This window comes from Camelina sativa, chromosome 4 (genome assembly GCF_000633955.1).
Source record: "Camelina sativa cultivar DH55 chromosome 4, Cs, whole genome shotgun sequence".
Classification (NCBI taxonomy): domain Eukaryota; kingdom Viridiplantae; phylum Streptophyta; class Magnoliopsida; order Brassicales; family Brassicaceae; genus Camelina; species Camelina sativa.
Window position 1 is genome coordinate 24,578,556 of NC_025688.1, and position 17,612 is coordinate 24,596,167.

The window sequence follows — 17,612 nt, forward strand, 5'->3', positions numbered from 1 at the left end:
TTCCTTTTTTTTTTTTTTCTTTATTATTCATATTATATTTGTTTACTATTCTCATTTTTTTTTAATAAGAATTTATTATTTTTGGTAAAATCTGTTTTTCTATCAGTTATAATTCATAGTTATGTTCTTATTACTTTCCTCCAAAGGGATCAGTGATCACCAATTAAAGCCATGTTAGATAACAAACAACCAAATTCATTCTTATGTTTCTAAGGTATCTACCACAAAAGCTGAATAATATAGACATCAAGACAAAGGGGTTTTTGGTGTGGAGCTTGTGGTACGTGTGTCGCAAGGCAGACCGTTTTTGAGTAATGTGGAGTCATTTTCTGCTCCTTGGCGTCTGAATTAGTCTTGGAATGTCTAACCAAATTGAATGGATAGAACTCTTTGAAACTGACCAATCGTTTCTCGAGCTCTCTGCGCTACTCTGGTTACCAAGTAAGGTCCATTGTGTCCCATTTGTTCCCATCAAAAGGGGAAGCAAACTCCTCTACGAAACTGTAAACAAGCGGGTGATCTTTCTCGAAGATCAGAACCGCGTTGTTCAACCTTGTCAGATTCTTTGAATCTCCTTCCACCTCTGTTTGTGCTCCAATCGAATTCATCTGTAAAACAAATTGATCTAGCTACCATTGTCAACTATATAATCGAAACTTTTATAATGTGTATTATTCAACACAAAACCCAAATATGAACACCAGATCAGTTTTTTTCTTCTGATTCGAGTCTTTTACAGAAGAAAAAGAAAAGCAAATATGAACACCAAAAAGCAAAAGAAAAAACAAGAAGCGTTTGTTTATAGAGGAAGTATCAAGAGTTTCTGTAGACTGTGCAGTGAGTGTAGATGAGACTGTACATGACGCTTCCTTGAAAAAACTAGAAGCCTTGCATCTGTTTAGAAAGTAGGAGAGTTTGTGATGTTTCTGTAGACTGTACAGTGAGTGGAGATGAGACTATACATGACGCTTCCTTGAAAAACGAGAACCCTTGTATCTGTTTAGACAGTATAAGAATTTGTGATGTTTCTGCAGACTGTGCAGTGAGTGGAGATGAGATTGTACATGACGCTTCCTTCTTCAATCTTTATCTTCCTTGTGACTTTGTTCCGTAAATGAATCATGTAACTCCTTTTCCTCATGTCCTGTAGCGTCTTCTCTACCCATTGTGCTTCTCTTGTGGTTGCAGGTTTCTTGAAAAGCTTTGGGATTTTGATCCAATTTACTGGATAGAATGCATCCGGTGGTAAGATTGTGACGTTGTATCCAGGTTTGTTTCCTACTCTCGTGATAACTCTAGAGACAAGGTAAGGGCTGTTGTGTCCCCATATGTTTCCGTCGAAAGATGTGGAGTACTCGTGTAGGAATTCTCTCATAACCGGATGGTAGATGTCAAAGACCATCACTGCATTGTTTAGTCTTGACCATGTCTTGGTTTTGGGATCTATACTCTGTGCTCCAATGGCGTTTCTTAGTCTTGATATATCGTCAAGGAAGATGATGTCTGTGTCAAGATAGACTTAGACTCCTCCATATTTGTAGAGCACCGCGAGTCTTGTCAGGTCAGAGAGATTCATGAACAAGGGGACAGAACCAGGATCCATGCGGCCACTCTTTAGTCTTTTCAGCCAAGCTTCAGCAGGAGTGTTCTTGACGAGGAAACGGGATATCAAAGGTTACAGCAATGAGGTTGAAACCTCGATCAATCAATGGTTTAAGGATGGTGTCTCCTCTGCAGGAGTCTAAGGAGTTGGACAATATCGCCAAGCAGGCACCAGGATTGGTGGTGAAGAGAGTGTCAACAGCTAACATCTCCCTAGGTCCGAAGGATTTTGCAGGAGAAAGCCAAACCATAAAGAACTGAGCAGAGCAGTTGTTGTTGTTGTACAACTCAAAAACTCTTGAATGGAATCTCTTACTCTTGCTAGTCGATTTCAGTATCTCCATATCAGGTAGCTTTCTTCTAAACCAGTCAATTCTCTCAATCTTGCCAGCTTTACGAGGAGGTACCAAAGGATCTAACTCTTCTGTTTCGTTACGGTCCGAGCATTCCACAACTTTGACGATACTACTAGTAGTACTCTTGGTCATGTTCACGGAGTCATTGGTTCTGGAGAGAGGCATGTTTCTACTGAACCAGTCAGTGCTCTCAATCTTTCCAGATTTAGGAAGAGGTACCAAAGGATCTAACTCGTCTGTTTCGTGACAGTCGGAGCAGTCCACAGCTTTGACGATACTAGTACTACTCATGGTCACGGGGTCATGATCATTGCTTCTGGAGTGAGGCATGTTTCTTCTGAACCAGTCGATTCCCTCAATCTTGCCAGCTTTAGGAAAAGGTACCAACGGATCGAACTCGTCTGTTTCGTTACGGTCGGAGCAGTCCACAACTTTGACGATACTCATGGTCACGGGGTCATTGGTTCTGGAGGGAGGCACGTTTCTTCGGAACCAGTCAATAATTCTGTCAACCTTGCCATCTTTACGAGGAGGTACCAACGGATCTAACTCGTCTGTTTCGTTAGGGTCTGAGTCCACAACTTTGACGATACTAGTACTACGCATGGTCATAGGGTTACTGGTTCTGGAGATTAGGCAGGTTTCTTGTGAACCAGTCAATATTCACAAACTTGGCAGCTTTGCTTGGAGGTACCAGCGGATCTAGGTCTTTCTTTCCGTTATGGTCTGAGTCCACAACTTTGACGATACGAGTACTCATGGCCACGGGGTCATCGGTTCTGGAGAGAGGTAAGTTTCGTTTGAAGGGTGAGTTGTTGTCAGGAACAACAGATTTTGGAGATTCAATGAAGAGAAGATACAACACGAGAACAGAAATCGCATAGATCGCGAATAAGGGTTTCCTTGCTTGCATCTTTGATCCTATCTTGTGAAACAAAAAAAAAGCTCTTGCTAGGGTATCCTTGTTTCAGAATATAAGATCGTAGACAGAACAAGACTATAGAGGTAATCCATATATATCAAAGTTTTGTCGGTTTAAGAATCCCTAAATGGAATTGGATTGCGTTATGGTTGCAAGGAACTACGATATCAGCCAATCCCTTGGTGCCATGTGGGTTTTTGGAAATACCTTAATCTAATAATGGATAATTGTTACCTTTTTAATTTTTCCTAAGATAATCTTCTATATATATTAAAAATAATGCAACATGAGGAAAAATGTATTTCCCTTTTCTTAAATCATACCGTATTATGATTGGATAATCTTTCTTAAAATTAATAACGCAACCTGACTTCATAAAAAACCAAAAAACAACCTTGAACGCCACGCTTTCTCATTCTCTCTACCTTGACTCTGTTCGCTATGTCATTGTATTGACTCTGTTTCACCTAAGTGTTTACTTTGTAGATGAAAAAAACGTCGACAACGATGAAGTGTTTACTCTGTTCAATCTATATATTTCTAACATGGATTCAATTGGTGATCCATTTGGACAAATATATTAGAATTTATACAAATTCATCGCTATATTTCTAAGTTCTAACAACATTCAACTACCACATAAGCTGCTAAAATATAATATAGATATCAAGACAAGAGGAGGGATCTTGGTGTGGAGCTTTTGATACGTGAGTCCCAAGGCAATTAAGTTTATAGATCAAAATATCAGGTAACAGAAAAATAATCGTCTTCTGTATTTGATTAATAAGTGAAAAAAGTGTTTACCATTTAGGCTTTGGATACAATCTTATACAAACCTACAAAATCAAGATTAGAGTAAAAAACATAAAACACCTATTTGTTTTATTTCCTGTTATCTCTGTATTCCTCTGCAAACAAGACAGTGGTCTGAAATTATAATCTCTNTAGAGGTAATCCATATATATCAAAGTTTTGTCGGTTTAAGAATCCCTAAATGGAATTGGATTGCGTTATGGTTGCAAGGAACTACGATATCAGCCAATCCCTTGGTGCCATGTGGGTTTTTGGAAATACCTTAATCTAATAATGGATAATTGTTACCTTTTTAATTTTTCCTAAGATAATCTTCTATATATATTAAAAATAATGCAACATGAGGAAAAATGTATTTCCCTTTTCTTAAATCATACCGTATTATGATTGGATAATCTTTCTTAAAATTAATAACGCAACCTGACTTCATAAAAAACCAAAAAACAACCTTGAACGCCACGCTTTCTCATTCTCTCTACCTTGACTCTGTTCGCTATGTCATTGTATTGACTCTGTTTCACCTAAGTGTTTACTTTGTAGATGAAAAAAACGTCGACAACGATGAAGTGTTTACTCTGTTCAATCTATATATTTCTAACATGGATTCAATTGGTGATCCATTTGGACAAATATATTAGAATTTATACAAATTCATCGCTATATTTCTAAGTTCTAACAACATTCAACTACCACATAAGCTGCTAAAATATAATATAGATATCAAGACAAGAGGAGGGATCTTGGTGTGGAGCTTTTGATACGTGAGTCCCAAGGCAATTAAGTTTATAGATCAAAATATCAGGTAACAGAAAAATAATCGTCTTCTGTATTTGATTAATAAGTGAAAAAAGTGTTTACCATTTAGGCTTTGGATACAATCTTATACAAACCTACAAAATCAAGATTAGAGTAAAAAACATAAAACACCTATTTGTTTTATTTCCTGTTATCTCTGTATTCCTCTGCAAACAAGACAGTGGTCTGAAATTATAATCTCTATAACACTTCCCTTTCCGATCTTAATTTTTCTGGTGATCTTGTTCCATAGATGCAGTCCATAGCTGTATCTGTTCAGCTTGACCAGATCGGCTTTGAGTAATGTGGAGTCATTGCTGTTTCTTGGCGTCTGAAATAGTCTTGGAATGTCTAACCAATTGAATGGATAGAATGCTACTGGTGGCAGTACTGTGAAACTGTCCCGATCGTTTCTTGAGCTCTCTGCGCTACTCTGGTTACCAAGTAAGGTCCATTGTGTCCCCATTTGTTCCCATCAAACGTCGAAGCAAACTCCTCCATGAAACTGTAAACAAGCGGGTGCTCTTTCTCGAAGATCAGAACCGCATTGTTCAGCCTTGTCCAGTTCTTTGAGTCTCCTTCCACCACAGTTTGTGCTCCAATCGAATTCTTCAATCCTTTAAAGCTTTTTGTGACGATGAAGTCGGTATCTAGATACACGCCTCCGTACTTGTATAGAATCGCTAGCCTCGCGAGGTTTGAAAGATTCTGGTGTAACGGTATCCTTCCAGGATCTCTTTTGCAGCTTTTCATTTCTTGAAACCATGTTTTGGCTGGTGTGTTCTCAAGCAGCAACGACATGTCTGGTGTGATTGCAAAAACCTTGTAACCCCGATCAAGTAGTGGTTTTAGGATGGTATCTCCTTTAAGAGTATCCATGGATCCTGATACAATCATCAAGCATCCTTGAGGATGAGCTTTAAAGACGCTTTCTACAGCCAAAAGTTCTCTTTTCCCAAAATACTCTGCTGGTGAAAACCATGTCATGAAGAATCTAACCTCACATTTGTCGTCGAGAGACTCAAGAACCCTTTGATGAAACTGCTCTGAAATGTTAGTTGACCTAAAAACCTCGAATTCTGTTAGATGTGATCGAAGCCAAGCCATTCTGTCTCTGCTTGTTGTGTTCTTTGGAGGAGCCAATGGCTTTCTCTCCATTCTGTTTATTTGTATTACCTCAGAAGTTGGTGAAGACCAGAAGAGANTGAAATCGGTATCTAGATACACGCCTCCGTACTTGTATAGAATCGCTAGCCTCGCGAGGTTTGAAAGATTCTGGTGCAACGGTATCCTTCCAGGATCTCTTTTGCAGCTTTTCATTTCTTGAAACCATGTTTTGGCTGGTGTGTTCTCAAGAAGCAACGACATGTCTGGTGTGATTGCAAAAACCTTGTAACCCCGATCAAGTAGTGGTTTTAGGATGGTATCTCCTTTAAGAGTATCCATGGATCCTGATACAATCATCAAGCATCCTTGAGGATGAGCTTTAAAGACGCTTTCTACAGCCAAAAGTTCTCTTTTCCCAAAATACTCTGCTGGTGAAAACCATGTCATGAAGAATCTAACCTCACATTTGTCGTCGAGAGACTCAAGAACCCTTTGATGAAACTGCTCTGAAATGTTAGTTGACCTAAAAACCTCGAATTCTGTTAGATGTGATCGAAGCCAAGCCATTCTATCTCTGCTTGTAGTGTTCTTTGGAGGAGCCAATGGCTTTCTCTCCATTCTGTTTATTTGTATTACCTCAGAAGTTGGTGAAGACCAGAAGAGAGTTGATTCTAGAGACATGTTTGAGAGGATTGTTCCAAAGACAACGAGCAGCATTATGACCGCGAAAATGGTGGTAGAGAATACCGGAGAATTCGTGTGCCTGTATTGCCGGACATCAAGTATCTCTGAGAGACTCTTCTTGTTAGTATTATCCTTCTCCATAGTTTTCAGTATGTGTGGAACAGAGAGAGGGAAAGTCAAAAATCTCACATGGAGTCTTTGAAGCTAATGCATACAATTAGAAAGGTATATAATAACCTCCTCAATTATATTTTCATTATTTCTTACAGACTAATGTGATTTACTCTAGGTAGTTGGATTATATAAGATGTAGATTAATGTGGTTTGGTCTATGTAGTTGAATTAATTTAATAGAGGAATTTTTTTCTTTTTCTAAACATAAACATAGTTGAAATGTTGAGGTATAGTAGAATGAAAGAGCGCATGATGAACTCATCTTCTCCATTTTCTTGGTATTGTTTTGGGATTAGGATATTTTAAGGTTCTTCATGTTTTATTCGCTTTAAACAAAAACTGTTAAACTATAGGTCAACCTTACGTGGGAGTTTGGTTGTCATATAGATTACATATGATTGTAGAATATGCTGAAGATGTGCATACCACTAACTTGAGTGCCATGCTTTTTGTTGTTGTTCCTGTGGTGATTTAGGACTAGAAATTTTTAAAAAATATTATACTTATAATGTTTCTAGTAGTGAAGGTTTTGAGGTTTTTTTTTTTTTATTAAGTGCCATGGTTTCTATAGTTATATAATGGTTAACTATGATAATTCTATCCATAGTTTTAACTGCAGTTTTTTTTTCTTCCCCAAATGTTATTTTTTCATATTGTTGTAAAATTGTAAAAAAGCCATTGGAACTTATACAAAAAAAATAGTTATTACGATTAATTAATTTGCCAAACTATAATGATTGTAATTGATCAGTTTTGCCAAACTCTTTAATGGTTGAGTTGATTTTTTTGCTGTTGTTGCCAACCCTTTAATGATTCTAATAGATTGATGTTGAAAAAGAGTAGACATTATACGTGCAACATATGTGGTTTTCCCCCTTGTGAGAACACACGGATCGGTATACAATCATGAATGGTTTTGAGTTTTGGCGTAATTATTCTTTGAAAACTCAAAACACAATCTCCATGGTTTAGTTGGTTCAACTTGTACTAGTCGATATCTAATGAGAGATATAACTTGTACTAGTCGTCAATGTCTACTGAGAGATACTTCATACATATAACCAACAAATGGTTGCTAGGAAACAATTCTCTAATGAAACAAGTTCGAATGTAGCGTCTAGTTTATATATAATAGGTAGCTAAATATAAGGTAATTTCCATAAGAGATCATCACCAAAGATGAGGATATATATTACGATGACTCGTTTTTGTCCATCAAATTTGTTGGGGTATTGACTCGTTTTTGAACATCACTACGCCTTATGTTCTGCAAAATGAAATTTAACATTATTGTGAGAAGTTTAAGAAGAAAAAAGCTTGCAAAGTTTCCATTTACTAAGTAGCTTGAATTGTTAAAGGAATGAGGATGTGTACCATATGCCTCAAGGCCATGTCAAGGGAGGACCTAGAGAGATTTCTCCCAAAGCCCAAGCTCGTTTTATCGTCGTATTTTGGAGGTGGGAGTTTCCTCATGTTCACAACTCTTTCCACCATTTGAGTCCCCATCAACACAGGATTCACATCATTACTACTCTTGGACCGTCCTGTTGATCTGTCACCTGAACTGTACACTCTGCTTCTTGAAGCTGAGACAGGTCTAGGACGTGTTTCAGGGATTGTTGGAGTTGTAGACTTAGCACTAGAAACCGACTTTCCCACTGAGGATGAACGGGTATAGGCAGATGCTGCTCGTGGATTGGATTTGATTGTAGGGGTTCTAGTGTCTGGATATGATTTCTGAGCAGAGTTGGTTAGTCTAGTGGACGGTAATGTAGTTCGTGAAGTGGGTGTGGGTTGTCTTGACGGTTTACTCCTTGGATTTACTTTTTCAGCGGTGTTGATGACTTGTTTGCTTAAAGAAGTTCTTGAGATTGGCTTGGAAGCCTTGGCGCTCCGTGTCACAGGTTCTTGAGGAATGTTTTCAACCTTAAAAACAAAAGCTTACCATGAGTAAATCATTGATGCTTGGAAACATGAACCGCAATAGCACTTTAGGACTAGGATAGACTAACAAAGACACATATCAATCTCTTATGTCTTTTTAAAGACAAGATAGATAGATAGATAGATAGGAAGGATCAGGAGTTTTAAAAATCGGTTCTCACCCGTGGTTTCAAAGCAGTACTGGACCTAGCTTTAGTCTCTTTGAGTTTAACCATTAAGTTCTCTTGCCCTCCTAGCGTCTCAGGAGCCGCAAGTAACCTGGAATCAGATCATCTATACATAAATATCTCAACAAAAAAAGGGGAATAGCTCTGCTCTATTCGAACATTCTAATCTAACAACTCAGAATTGGAATTGATTAGAAGCAAAGCTAATGTTCAGAATCTCATCAAACAACTTAACACTTCTACATACGTACTATGAGAAACACATTGGAGCAAACTCGAGAGAAGTACCATTCGTAATCAGATTTGTCACTCTCAGAGTCCAAGAACTTTTCAACAGCGCTCCTACGCAGCTTAACACAGCTCGTTTCCAAGATCTCTAAACTCTTTGTGCTACTCTTGTCAACACTGTTTGCTCCTGTACAAATCAAAATTTCACTAAACAACTCTTAATTACTCAAAAACTAAATCCAAAATTTCATAGTTCACTTCTTAGATTAAGGTTCCAGGAGCTCAGATTCGGAGAAATCAAAGTCAAAATTAGAAGAAATGAAGAAGATCCGAAAGTAACTAACCAGATTCTGGGAGAGAAGAAACGATTTGAAGCTTCTCGCGTCTTCGCATCTCCAGAAACAAAGAAAGCTCTTCATCTCCATCACAAGCCACCAACACATTCTCCATTTCTCCAAAAAAAAAAAAAAAAAAAAAANAAAAAAAAAAAAACGAAAGGTTTAACAATGCAGAAGAAGAAACAAACAGAGATTGAGAGATTTGATTCAGTCGCGTATTCACGAAACTGCCACTGATTCAGTTCAGGAGATGGTGGAGCGTCGAAGTAGAAGAGGAGGGGGGTATAGATGTAAATGACGTAGGACCCCCCTAAAGACTGAAACTTAAGATCTGAACCGTTGGATTCACAACGGCGATTGACTGATCGGACGTTTGATATTTGAATAGACTGACCAATGAAAGCTGCCTCGTAGACCGTGTGAAATTCAAAAACACTTCTCTGTTCATTTGTTTTCCTATGCGGCCCATTAGATAACTATTTGGGTTTTAAACATAAGCCCATTAAATTTCTGATTTTTACCGGTTTAGAGAAAATTGGAGGTTGATCGGTCAGTCATACCATACTTTGTAATTTATGTTAACTGCTTGGGAAAAGTTTATTGATCATATAAAAAAGTACATTAATATGAATAGAGATAGCGAGACAAAAGGCCATTCATAGACAAAACCCACAAGAAGATTTTGCGAAACTTATCAACAAGACTCATCTTCATCAAGACACCCAAAATAAAAAAAACATGAAATAATAAACACTGAATCTCAGGAATCTCTCTGACAAATCTTTCAAATTTATAAAATGAATCAAGAAAATTTTTGGGTTTTTTTTTTTTTTTGGTTTTCATCGATTCTCCATTGTCTCTGGTTTGGAAATTTTTTGTTTTCAAAACATTGGTGCTTTTATTCATTTAAGATGAAAAAACTCCTCCTCCTGTTGCAGTGACAACGTTGTTCATCGGTTGAAGTCCCATGTTTAAACCATTTGGTTGTTCTGAAAAATATACAATGTTAGTGTTATGAAACTATTATTGAAATCTTAGTATAACAACATGTGTAGAAAATTGTGTAAAATTAACTCACTCTGAGGAAGTTTGTCGACGAAGAAACATATGGCAATAATGAAATAGCAAAGCAAGAGGACCAGTCCCTTCATGTAGTGTGAAGTCCCGTCCTAAAGAACCACAAAAACATAACAAACAAATATTTGGATCATCTATTGATTGGTCTAATAGATTGATAATTAAGGTAATTCATTGATAAATGCTTAACCTGTAATGTGAAGGCTGTGATGATGATGGAAAGAGCAAGAGAACCGGTTTCGAGGAGATTGAAGTTGAGATCCATGTTAATTCCTATAATCCACGACACGATAATGGTCAAGGGGACGACGAATAAGCCAATTTGTGTCGCAGAGCCTAATGCAACTCCCAGTGATATGTCCTGTAAAAAATTATTTGCATGTGACATAAGTTTTTGCATTTTTTTCATTGTAATTAATCTACAAGTTATACATATAAAGGGTAATGAGAAGAAAATGAAACACTCACGAGCTTATTCTTAAAAGCGAAGATGATCGCTCCAGCGTGTTCAGCCGCATTTCCAACAATGGGAAGCAATATGATGCTTATGAAACTTACTGATAGGTTCCATGATTCCGATGCGGTCTAAACCAAAGATAACGTCATATTAAATTAAGGGGCATTTGCAACTCAAAATCAATTAGATGCATAAGCAAAAGAAAGAATTACCTCAATGGTGGCAACAACATACTCGGATAGCAATGCGATGACTAGTGTCATCCCAACCAACCATACAAAACCGCTCCAAAAACTAATCACTGCGGTTTCTTCTTCCACATCGTCATCATACTCATCCTCCTGAATACCAAATTCCATTATCAAGATCATTAAACACAATAATAATATTTGACTCTTTATGTTATCTCTCGTGTGTATGTATATATTTCAGTTACCTGATCTTGAGCGTCGAACAATTGGCGGTGAGTCCAAAGTTGGAAAACGAGATATGCAATGTAACTGATCAACATAATAATACTGCTGGATCGCGATAGAACCAGGGACATGTCGGAAATAACAGCAGCCGGAGTATCTTCCGTTGCCACGTAAGTGTACAACAATGGGAGCAAGTGACACAACAATCCCAGTAGGAGTAAGAAGAAGTTCACATCGGCTTGTTTCTGCAACAAATGACCACACAAATTGATTTGGTTTAGCAAAACCCGCTATTTAGATTTTGTTCAAACTAATTAACCTATGGTCACCATAGTAGTGTCTACGACTTGCTTGTTTATCAAGCTATAACTTTTATATAAAATCCTGGTTAAACACTCTAGCTATACAAAATCTACTGTATTCCATTCCCGGTTTAGTTATTTTAACTCAGACAAAATAATATTGGTTTTGATATATAATTGAACCGAAGTTAAAATAGAAGCATACCCGGTCGAACCGTTGCTCCCTCCGCAAATTAGCGATTCCGCCGCAGAAAAGTGAAGTCCCGAGAACCAATAGAAGGTTCGACAAAATCGAACCTAGCAGTGAATATTTCACAACTGCGACCTTATTATTGGTCAATGCAAGAATCGCGATTATCAGTTCTGTCGCGTTTCCACACGTTGCGTTTAGTAGACCACCCACTGCGGTTCAAAAAAACACGTAAAAAAACAAAATTGAGTATCTATATAAAATAAAGTAATTAACGTTTGCAGATTGAAAAAAATAAAATTGGTTAAGAAGACGTTACATGTAGGACCGGTGTAGAAAGCGAGTTGCCTGCACGAGATGCACGAGAGAACGTGAATATAAACTTACCACAACCAAAATAACGTTATAACCTTTTGACGTTGATAAGATAATAAAGATGCTTGTACTTTGAATACTAGATGATAAGAGTTTGTAACTATGCTGTCACGTTGACATATGAGTGGGAAATAATTGTGTGTGGTCGGTGATAATACCCAATCATGCATTGCCGAATCCCCCAAAGAATATTGGTCGATGTCCATTTATTTCAAAAAAAGCATAAGAATATGGTGGAATTTGGACCTAAATTACCTAACTAACGTGTTGCCCATCATAATAACCTTTTAGATTTCAATCAAGTAGTGAAGAAAATGAAAATCTTAATGGAAGTAAAAGAGACACGTTTTTCCTTGATAAAAAAACTATAGAGCAACAAAAATTGTTAAAATGATGTGGTTGGTTTAGTAAGAGTTTCTTGAAAACGAAATAAACTATTGGTATAACGTCGTGATAGATACTCATTTTATGACAGTTGGCTAAACTTTGTCATGATCGTAAGGCGAAGAATTCAAATAATAAAATATGTAAACCGATAGAATAAGAGATGAGGATGAATACTACTTACTCTGTCAGAAAGCTGACTCGCTCAGCCAAAGGTGTCAGTCCTAGCATGCTCAGTCCAAATATCCACGGCTGTATTATTCAAATATTAACCAAAGTATTTATGTACATGTATTATGATGTATATAGTATATGGTAGTTAATAATTTATATTAAGTGCACAATTACGTGGCAAGATTAAGATACACCAAAATTTTGAACTTTAATACAATGATTGCAAATCTAATTTTAGGGGGAGCAATAATTTTGATTAGAAAACAAACGTATAATGGCATAATTCCAAAATATCATAAATATTAATTACAAATTGATAAAAAACCAAGATTTAGGCGTTTCGAATCCTATTCCTTTTTGGGAATATTTTGAATGATTTTCTTATAAAAATTATTAATATTTGATGAAACAGAGGAAACTATAGATACCTGACTGACGCCACAATAGGTGCAGATAATGGCGGCAGGAATGGCCGGAAAAAGAATGGCAAGCTTTGTGCCGAGAATGACTTCTTGGAGATTGGTGAGAAAATCTTTGAGACCTTTGTATGGAACCTTCTGAATCACTCGGAGGTCTGATTTCTTCCTTAGAGAAGAAGAAGACATGTTGTGAGCTGTTCTTCCATGTCTCAGTTCTCTGCTCGATCCTTTCGCTGTCATGCTCGCGTTCCCGTTCTCTGCCGATGACCACGGCTCTGTCACGATTCCCGCCATTGCACCACTGACTCAAAAACTATGTATTTTAATTCTGAGTCACAAATGTTTTTTGTTGTTGTTGTGACCTCTTTGAGTTTTGCTTTGCTGATTCTTCTTTATATGATGGATGGCGTCATGATTTGGTTTGTATATATATATATATACTGTTTAGTTTTTTTTCTACTGGGTCCACAAGGCAACTTCCTCGAAGTTTCCCTTGTGATATTTTTCTATTTATTTAACGTTTTGGGATGTTATGCATTTTTATATATTTGGAAAACCAAAATCAGAAATGGTTATGTAAAGATATTGCCATTTGAATAACACATGGCTGGTCAATCTTTTGTTCTTGGGAATTATTAAATATTTGGATATTAATCCAAATATTGTAAAGATAGGTTTGGTTAGTCATATTTTAGTCTAATAGCAAAATGGTTAAAAAAATGTGTTTTGTCTTATTTTTGTTTATGTGTCTGATTGGTAATTCCTTACGGTTTTATTACTTCGTGTCGTTTTGACAGTTTTACAGCTTCACCTTACAATTTCTGTTTACAGTTTTTTTACAACTTTAGGTATGTTATTAATGAGACCCTATATCCCTTATATTAATAGAGAACCATTTTGGTCAAGAAACTCATGTGTCAGTATTATAGAACTTTAAAGCCAATTTGAGTTTTAATTCTTACCTTCCACATTATTTACATTAATTTGCCATTAAGATAATCCAACAATTTTTATTAAATTTTGCAAATCACAAAATCAATTTAATATTAATAACATTTTTATCAATAAGATTAATATATATATCAAAAATTAATATATAAATGATTTAATTGGTTATTGTTATCACACATATTTTTTTATTATCTAAATCATTACATGATATTCACTTAAATGATTTTAAAATATTATTTTTAAGATAATCAATTATAAAATTAACAAAAAAAATAAATAACAATTATCTCCTATATATTAATAGGGAAGCATTTTGGCCAAAAAGCTGATGTGTCAGTATTATATAGCTCTAAAGCCAATTTGAGTTTTAATTCTTACATTCCACATTATTTACATTAATTTGCCATCAAGATGATCCAACAATTTTTTTTAAATTATGCAAATCACAAAATCAATTTAATATTAATAACATCTTCATCAGTAAGATTAATATACATATATCAAAAATTAATATATAAATGATTCAATTGGTTATTGTTATCACACATCTATAATATTAAAAGAGAAATATTTTTAATAAGTAGACTTAGATTAAGAGATTATTACATGAAATGCCACTTAAATAGGAATAAGGATATATATAATCCTTGAAGCTAAACAAGTTGAATTGGGACAATTAAATTTGAAATTGTATATATGTAAAAATATTTCATTTTGATTTTCCTTATATGTAAACATATTTCATTGTAATTCGAAATTCTATATATGTAAACACGTCTTATGATTTTCCTTTTTCTAAAATCTATATTCCAAAACTAAATGAAAAAATCTAAAATAACTACCAAAATATTTTGTGTTAGTATCCTAAAATATATTATTTTAGGAAAGATATATTAATCTTCGTCTCTATATAAGACGTGTCCAAGTCTTTAGTTTCGTTCATTCACAAAAAAAAAACTTTTCAGCGTCAATATTTTGAGTTTTAAAATTTCTGCCTTTTATTTTTCATTATCTTTTAGTGTTTCAGATTTGAAACTCTTCAAGAACATGTGAAACATAAAAGTCAAGACTCAAGACAATACAACTTTTAAAATACGGATGTTGTGAAACAATTGTAAGTAGTTATAATTGATTTTCTCTTACTATTCTTTCAAATAATCACAGTTTTTTTTTTGTTAGTACTTATATATACATTATTTATAATATATAGTGTTCTTTAGTTGCATGATTATTTGTTTTTTGTTTTTCTTTTTTTTAAAAAACTATGATTATATTGTTACACGTAGCCTATTGGTATTAAATCATATTAGTGTGATTAATTTTTTCTTTATATTTTCTCAAATCATAATGAATTTTGCAATGAACTGGGAAAAAGGCTAAACAAATATATCTTTCAGAGGTAACATGTATTACAAAGAAATGTAATACAATATAAATGGACTATATTTTAAATAATAAGAAGTAATAGGTCAACTATTAGCTAAAATATTCCTGACAAATACATGAAGGGAATTATGGGTAATGTGAATTCAAGCAGGGTATATACCAATCAGACATAATATTTACTCATGTGAAATTCTTGGAACATAATTTATGCTGGTCGTAATGCTTTTATCCATTGCAGAGTAGTTATAGCGGACAAGGTTGACCCCTTTGACAACTATATATTGGTCATCCAGTTCATGAAGTTTAAATATTTTCTTAGTGTTGTTATTCGGTTTGATGGTTTACGAAGTTTAATAAAAAATAGATGACCACTAATCCGGATTATGTTATAAATGCAAATAAATATTTAAACAATTAAAATCGTAGTTTTTACATATATTTTTATTTGTTGGACTAAAATATACAATCTTGAATAGGAAAATTTAATACTAAAACCATAGTTATGAGATGAAAAACATGACATATACGGGACATGATGGATTTTCTTTCCTAAATTAGACATATCTTCTTACGTTTACTATTTCTTATAATAGAATTATCTTTACTAATAACAAAAACAAATTTGATCATTTTTTGTCTAAACCAAATTAAATACTAAATTGGTACGAGTTTAGATTATGAATGTTAATAACATTCCTAAAAAATATGTTTACAAACATAACCTACATCTACGTAATAAATTATAAATGTGTTAATAAACTTAGTTTTTAAAATCAATCCAGCACATATGTGCGGGTCTGAATCTAGTATTTTTTTATTATCTAAATCATTACATGATTTTCACTCAGATGATTTTAAAATATTATCCTTAAGATAATCAATTATAAAAATAACAAAAAAATAAATAACAATTAATCCCGCGTAAAGCGTGGGTCTACTACCTAGTCTTCTATTGAACAATAAATGTGTTTATCTTATAAAATTTGACTTCCACATTCAATGGTTTTATAAGAGTAAATATATTATAACTCATAAAATAATACTAGCTGTAGTATTATTCTATGAGTGGTAAAGTTACTCTAAAATATTTCTTAGGCCTCAAAATTAATATATATATATATATATATATATATATATATATATTTAAAAAAACACATACCGATTATGAGGTTGAATGGAAGTCCGGTACGGCTCCGGTGTGACGACCCTAATCACAAGGTCACCAATGAATGATATTCTGATTCAACTGCGGCATGACTCAGGTATGTGGAGACCATGATGAATTTAGTAAAAATATAAAAGGTTTCGAATCACACTTGCTAGCTGTGATTGTGGTGCGGCAAGATTTTGTTTGATATGTAATTTACAATTTTGTTTGGTATAATTTTACCCTTCATATTCGACGAAACATTTATTTTTTAATCATCACCATCATCGAATTACAATTAGACTTATATATTATTATTAAACATATATTAAAAATTAAATGAATGTAAAAATGAAAATACAAAATAATATAATTAAAGGTTAATTTGGTAATTTTGTTTTCTAATCACACTCAAGCTGCATTCCGCTTTGCCAGTATGATATAACCACATCACACCCGAATCAGATTTCCATTCACAATTTTACCTAATCGCATCGCTCACAAATCACATCGCATGCACACTTGAATCGTAATCACACCATATATATAAACAGTCCAAGAAATCTTGGTAGCCTGTTCCAGATTATACATGGGAAGGAGCATAACAACCAACAATGCAGAAGATTACAATATATAGTTTATGCATATTGTTGAATGTGGATAAGTACAAAATGATAAAATCATAGTATTAAAAAAACCATTTTTAACTAAAGATACGTAGTTATGTACATATCTCTCTCAATACCCCACTTGATTAAGTTCAAGTGCGGAGATCACTAAACAGTAGACACTCAAACTCTGTTTGACAAAGGCTTTGGTGGAATACCCGTTGCGTGGATGTCAAGACATATTTAGTCCACATGGTACTCCAAAGAAGTTCATCAAGGATGAGATGTAATCGAACCATGATTCCATTTGACAGTCCTGTCCAGTAGTTTAGGTTGACATGAAAAATCGAAAATGAGAAACAAGTTTGATAACTAATAAAAAACACCTCGTAAAAAGACATGTTCGGTAATAAAAGAAAAAAAAATACCCATGTTGTGTATAAAATGAATTTCGCATAAGAAAACGAATTAGCGTCGCAATAACACGTGCGAGAGGGTGTTTTTAGGAGTATCTTAAAGGCCGAAAATTGTGTCGTTGAAGTTGATGGTTTTGCCATGTGGCTATTTGGCTTAGCGAGGAGGTAATAGCATCATAA

The 17,612-nt window shown here is 34.7% G+C and overlaps 2 protein-coding genes and 2 pseudogenes across 3 annotated transcripts; all 4 read right to left on the reverse strand.

Moving 5' to 3' along the window:
• LOC104784250 lies at window positions 1,001–2,906 on the reverse strand (annotated as a pseudogene).
• LOC104784251 lies at window positions 4,640–6,507 on the reverse strand (annotated as a pseudogene).
• LOC104782251 lies at window positions 7,365–9,445 on the reverse strand. 2 transcript variants are annotated; one of them, XM_010507129.2, is made up of 6 exons: window positions 9,359–9,445; window positions 9,137–9,244; window positions 8,853–8,979; window positions 8,559–8,655; window positions 7,828–8,379; window positions 7,365–7,720 (listed from the first exon to the last, which is right to left on the reverse strand). In XM_010507129.2, exons 2-6 carry the CDS (start codon window positions 9,240–9,242, stop codon window positions 7,646–7,648), a joined length of 957 nt encoding a protein of 318 aa, XP_010505431.1. In that variant the 5' UTR covers window positions 9,243–9,244; window positions 9,359–9,445; the 3' UTR covers window positions 7,365–7,645. The 2 variants fall into 2 exon arrangements, with proteins under 2 accessions (XP_010505431.1, XP_010505432.1); XM_010507130.2 differs by having other exon boundaries at window positions 9,137–9,420.
• On the reverse strand, window positions 9,735–13,335 carry LOC104782252 (vacuolar cation/proton exchanger 1). Its single transcript, XM_010507131.2, has 10 exons — window positions 12,934–13,335; window positions 12,516–12,583; window positions 11,892–11,920; window positions 11,588–11,784; window positions 11,101–11,325; window positions 10,877–11,005; window positions 10,676–10,792; window positions 10,398–10,568; window positions 10,209–10,299; window positions 9,735–10,119 (listed from the first exon to the last, which is right to left on the reverse strand). Exons 1-10 carry the CDS (start codon window positions 13,216–13,218, stop codon window positions 10,037–10,039), a joined length of 1,395 nt encoding a protein of 464 aa, XP_010505433.1. The 5' UTR covers window positions 13,219–13,335; the 3' UTR covers window positions 9,735–10,036.